The sequence below is a fragment of the Lepisma saccharinum genome, chromosome 18, assembly GCF_977018435.1.
Source record: "Lepisma saccharinum chromosome 18, izLepSacc3.1, whole genome shotgun sequence".
NCBI classification, from domain to species: domain Eukaryota; kingdom Metazoa; phylum Arthropoda; class Insecta; order Zygentoma; family Lepismatidae; genus Lepisma; species Lepisma saccharinum.
In genome coordinates, this window is record NC_139246.1 from 14,699,135 (window position 1) to 14,704,958 (window position 5,824).

A 5,824-nucleotide genomic window follows, 5' to 3' on the forward strand; every position below is an offset into this window, starting at 1 on the left:
CTCGCAATCAATGTGGTAGAGATCTTTTCCCTCCATCAATCTTCACAGCATCTGAGGCCCAACCTGGAATAACTAGAATCAGATCAGCGTCCATTATCCTCTTTGTATTCACGTTGCCAATCAAGGGCATTACCTCAACCACTTTCTCCAGCACGTTGCGAAGTCTTTCCTTATGAATTAAAAAGGCGGGGGACATCCCCCGTCTGCGCAAAGAAAACAAACAACTGCAGAAGTAGATCAATAAGGAAGTGGTGTGTTTCCTTTATATAGGTTTCATATCTAAATGTTCCGTTAGTGTTTCACGTTAATCGTCCAACTTCTTTACCACAGAACTTCAAGCAACTTAAACATGGGTAAGTAAACACGTATGGCGTTATTAGCTTTTGGCAATCCATAGTAACCAAATGTGGTTGGGCCAACCGTACTAAAAATGGTGGCCAAAAGTAAGACCATGCTGTTGGGCAACGGGAATTTTGGCCGTGTTGGCCCAACGCTTGGTTTTTACGTTGGGCCAACATACTGAAAACTAATGTAGATAGGTTTGTGTTCTGATATGTATATATAATTTATTGTGAGGCCAAATTAAAACTATAGTACAATTATTTGTGTAAATTACAAAAAATACACATCACTTTCTCATTCATATGAAATTGTTTTCAGGGTACCTTCAAATGGTAGCAAAACTTTCTACAGTTTACGTAGTTTTCCACCTTTTATGGAATTCTTATTTTGTTTGTAGGTAACATTTTGTGTTAGTTTATGTTTCTTTCAAACTTGCGTAGGGTAATAATGACAATTAAGATGGGTGGTAAATTTATGAACTAGAGGAGGGAACAAACACAATGACAAATGTATAGTCATCGCAAAGATAATAGTAGGCAAATTATCCACCAGTAGGTTCATTTTCTTTTTACTGTACTTCCTGTATTGTTATAATGAATGTAATTGAGGATTAAAAGTGGTAAACGTTGTAAGTGCCAAAAGCGAAAGTGTTGGAAAATCACATCGTTCCGCACATCAACCCGTAAGAACGTTCACACTAGTGACCTCTTTACACGCCCTTTGAACTATGTATAGGGCTACCAGCCACTCTTCACGTTTACCACATTATAAAGCATGGCACATTTCACAGTTTAATGTGGAAAACGGTGTTTGAATTATTGTGGCACTTACAGCGTTTACCAATTTTAGTCTTCAATTCTATTGTTACCAAGCAGATGTTGTCCTCGGCCTATTAACATTTCTATTTAAATTCAAGATCAAAACATTGTGGAAAACAGACAATGAAAATGATGGTGGACTATTCGCCTTCTGTTTCTTTTGCCGTTGGGTGTACCTCACCAAGGGTTCGAACTTGAAACCTGTGGCTTTGTACGGCTGGAGGTTATCTCTGGTACAATTTTGTAGGGAAAGAGAGAATATCAGATACACGAATATTTGGTCGAATATATCACAGTTATTACTAAAATAAAAAAAATGCATAACTCCCACTTACGATTTTAATAAGCATGTAATTGCGTAATGGATAGCTTTGCCTTAAATTAACGTAGGATAACACTACTTTTCCCGTGTAATGTTTCACGTGGTGTATCGGTTAACGTAGCATTCAGTGACTAATACATATGCTTGTTTTCTCGTGCTTTTTTGTATCAAATTTTATCCAGTTCTTCTTGTTGCGATTAATGTGAAAACATTAGGAAATGTAAAAACATACGATTGGTTATAAAAAATAACAAAGTAACTTAATTTATTCCATATATGAATACTAACATATTTTTTCTTCATTGACAGGAAAGATGACGATGATCTTGTCGCTTTTCATTGTGGTGATTGTGATATCACAAGCAATTGCTCAAGGAGGTAAGTAAGGGTTAGAGATGCTACTTTAGTCTCCTGTTGTGATCTGTTTCACATCTTTGTATTGTCCTTCGCCGTTAAAGGTGATGAAGCTTCGAATTAAAATACTGCCTCATACCGGCCCCTCATACAGAATTAAAGTTTTTAAAACACACCATTTTTTCACAATTCTACAAACGTTAGTGTCAATAACCCTTTACTAACATTAGTCATTGCCTTGTACTACTTATTCCAACACAATGTTCTGAGAGAGCATGTCTCGAAATTTCTATCTACAATTTGTGTTTTGCTGGTTGGTAAGATCGAATCTAGGAAACACCTGTGATTTTATGTTTTGCGTGCACTATTCCTCACCGAAGTCTATACTACATTTTGTTCCATTTAAGTTATTGCAAATGGTGGCTCTCCATCAGAACATACCGTGTGTGGTATTCCAATTATTATTAAGGCTTCTTTGATTTTCAGTTTGGTTCTTTGTTATGCTGTTCGATTGGTTTCTCTGCGATTCGTTCCATGTCTCCTCGCGCATATATTTCTTGCGTTAATGTTGCATCTTCTCTACGAGGCGTCCAAATTCTCTATTACGCTGCGACGCCAAGGGTCCCGGGTTCGAATCCTGGTCGGGCTTGGTTGTTTGTGAATGTCCATTCATCAATTTCATCCTTTCATCACTCATCCTCATCTTCGCAAATTAGCCAAGAGGCACAAAACGCGAAGTAAAATAAACTAAATCAATCAATCAATCAATCAAATTCTCTATTATAATCTCTTCCGCATTCACATGAATGTTGTATGTGCATATGCTACTGGTTGTATAAAGAGACAAGAATTAAACACAAAGGAATGTCGCGACATGCAAAATAAACTTATCTCTTATAATAGAGCTTCAATGATATTTTAAATTTCTTCTCATATGATTAGGGCTTCGGAAGTTGAAGACCTATCATTTGCCAAAACAATACCTATAAAAAAAGACCTAAAATATATAAAAAAAAAACTAAAAACGGAAAAAAGGACGTATAAATGTGATCCAAATTAATTAATAACTTCAGTTTTAACCTCCCCACCCCCTCCCTCTGCGCGGCATCTTTAGATCTTTGCAGGCGTGTGATGTCTGGTAGTATACACCGTGCTGAAAGCTTCAAAACAAGAGAAAGTTGCCACTTACAGAGCGACCTTCCAGACAAGTTACGGTTAAAGGACCTTGTACTGTACCGGCTTCAGTCGTCCAAAAATGTTTCTCTCGTTTCAGGGATGGTTCAAATATATTTCTTTCTTTTTTTTATTTCTTTACTACAGAAAGGATGTTTAAGAGGTGATGAACTGATGATGATTCGAATTGAGAATGGGCAGTAAAAACGTAGTCAAAAGAAGGTGAAGTTTCAAAAAGAAGCCGTTAAGACCTTAAAAAAAGGCTAAAAAAGGACCAATAAGCCAAAAAACGCCGTAAAAGGCAAAAATAGACAAATAAAACCAACCTTTTTCTGGCCTTCAATGAACCAAAATGAACATATATTATGTTGGGCCTCTTCTTTGGACACTAGCAAAGGCAAAAAAGGATTTTTCCTCAACTTCCCAGCCCTACTTATAATCCTTCTAATAAAACATATTTACTTCGATTTCTTTAAAGTTGTTTATTAAAGTAGTTTTACATGCAACATGAGAGTTCTACATTTCGATGTTCTTCGCCTTCCGATGTTTTTACACTTAGTTCTACATTCTCAGCAGGAGGAAGCGGGAGCTGCTTAGACCCTTGCTTGAGGTTTCAGTGTCCAAGAGGCCAGCGGTGTGTTAGTCAGCGGGTAACGTGTGTAAGGTCCCCCTGTTGCCCAGTTGCTAACTGCATTAGCACCAACACTGGAGGTTAGTGCAACAATATCGTATTGTTAAAATATTATAGCAGAACTAGCCATCTTTACAGATACACACACACACACACGAGTCCCGAGGTTTTCATTGGTTGGTTACACGGCCAGGGTCGGATTAAGATGAAATTGGGCCTGATGCTTGAAATCTTGAAGTTGAAGTGTGTTTACAATTTACATATTACATTTCCTTTCGTATGAGCTTCACACCATCAGTATATACATTTTGTTTCCTTTCGTAGAACCTAATTAACACAATTAAATGATTACGGGATTAACATATTTTCACAAAAGTGATTCTGATATATACAAAATCATTATGTACATTATTTTCTAAATTATTTCTTTTAAGTTATTTAAATCAGCCTGATTTAAATCAATCCACCTTGGTTACAACCCATCAGTGACTGTACAGTGCCAGGCAAGTGTTTCTGTCGTTACATGATACTTACATTAAAACAATTTATTTCAGGAAAACCAGGTTCCTGCCCAGTGCGAGCAGGCCAAGTTGGAACCTGTGTTGAGGCCTGCCGATCCGACAACTCGTGTCCCGGTAACCAGAAATGTTGTAGCAATGGGTGCGGACATACATGTCAGAATCCAAGAGGATAAATAGTGCAAAAGCGTCCGACATTTACATTCATGTCTAGTTCTACTGACAATGTTACGCGTATATTTCACGAATATATGCAACATTTTTGCATAAAGTAAAAACACTGTATTAACATATTCCAAAAGACTGTTACTTTTGTTAAAAGTTTCTAGCTGCATTAAGATTACTAAAAATAACAACACATCTGTGTAATATATAGTGAGTACTGAAATAAACTGCAATATTGATTTGTATTCTGATATTCCTTCTTGCCATGTTGTAATATTCTGTACAACACCGAACACCGTAAGAAAAATTGAAAGCGTTAAAAACTCTGTAATATTGAAAAATGTTTTTGGTTAAATTCAATTTTTGTTAGCACAAGAAAAGTTCTAATCAGACAGGCAAAATGATACACTCTACAGTAGTGGGGTTTGTGGTGGGGACAGGACCACTTACAAGTGTAGAAAAGGCGAGGCTATTTGATTGAACAATCAGATTTGCTTACACTTAAAACAATGCCAAGATGGGGCCTGTACCCCAATTCTTCAGGTGTGATATGCTCTGATTTTTAAGAAATTCTGAATTTCTAGTGTAGAAAAGGCGAGGGCTCAACAGATAGATTTACCCATACTTAAGACAATGGCAAGAGGGGCTTATACCCTAATTTTTCAGGTGTGGAGGTTTGGGTTTAAGTCCTCATAAAATATGAAGCCTCCCCTGATGGCAAAATGATAATATTGTTGTCTTGTAAACAAAAGGCTCGGGGTTCGAGTCCTGATAGATTGAAATACATGTGGCAAAATAATATGTCCACAAGTGAGATTTTGAATAATTACTGCTCGTTGATAGCCCCCAAATCTGAAACCCCCCTCCCTCCTCTGCTCAGACAGATTCGGCCATGTGTGTAAAAGCTATATCTGTGTGATTGTTGTTTATAAACTTGCCAAAAATATGGCTTTTTTGGCAATATTTCTATGCTCTATAACTTACAGATCTAATTTAATATACAAATTTGAGCTGTTGCCTGCTTTTTTCCAATCTCTGATCAATTCCATTGCTTGGGGTAAACAATTATAGCTCGGAAATGCATGAATCTATCAAAAGACTAATGTTTTGCCTCCATGCCTTGCCGGCACGCAAGAGATAAAATCTACACGCTAGAAGGGGGCATTAATGATTTTTCTATTCACTGAAGGGGCCATTAATCTTTCTGTGCGACAGGGGGAAAAGTGTAACATGTCTGCGACATGTAAAAGTGTAACAAAGATTATTGAGATAAAAATACATATTTTCACACAGTGGCAATGAACTGACCCCCCTTCATTCTGAAAGCAATTCTGTTCTGATAATATGAGCCTAGGCAAAGACTTAGAAAATATTATGGCAGTTCAAAATCCAATTTTGTCTGCATTAAGGTCTCAGAACCCGGTAAAATATGGGCATATTCCATATTGAGAAGTGTTAATATTGCTGCATTGTAATCAGGGGCTTTGGGTTCGAGTCCTGA

The 5,824-nt window shown here is 37.1% G+C and overlaps 1 protein-coding gene across 1 annotated transcript; it reads left to right on the top strand.

Annotated features, from left to right (window-relative positions):
• The first annotated feature begins 278 nt into the window (after positions 1-278).
• On the top strand, positions 279-4,604 carry LOC146001864 (papilin-like). The gene is made up of 4 exons (XM_083139575.1): positions 279-353; positions 1,792-1,860; positions 3,583-3,720; positions 4,195-4,604. Exons 1-4 carry the CDS (start codon positions 350-352, stop codon positions 4,332-4,334), a joined length of 351 nt encoding a protein of 116 aa, XP_082995701.1. The 5' UTR covers positions 279-349; the 3' UTR covers positions 4,335-4,604.
• The last annotated feature ends 1,220 nt before the right edge of the window (positions 4,605-5,824 follow it).

Coding starts and splice junctions, on each gene's coding strand:
- LOC146001864 (XM_083139575.1), top strand. Junction 1,861..3,582: donor ACAAGCAATTGCTCAAGGAG/GTAAGTAAGGGT, acceptor CTACATTCTCAG/CAGGAGGAAGCGGGAGCTGC. Junction 3,721..4,194: donor CATTAGCACCAACACTGGAG/GTTAGTGCAACA, acceptor AATTTATTTCAG/GAAAACCAGGTTCCTGCCCA.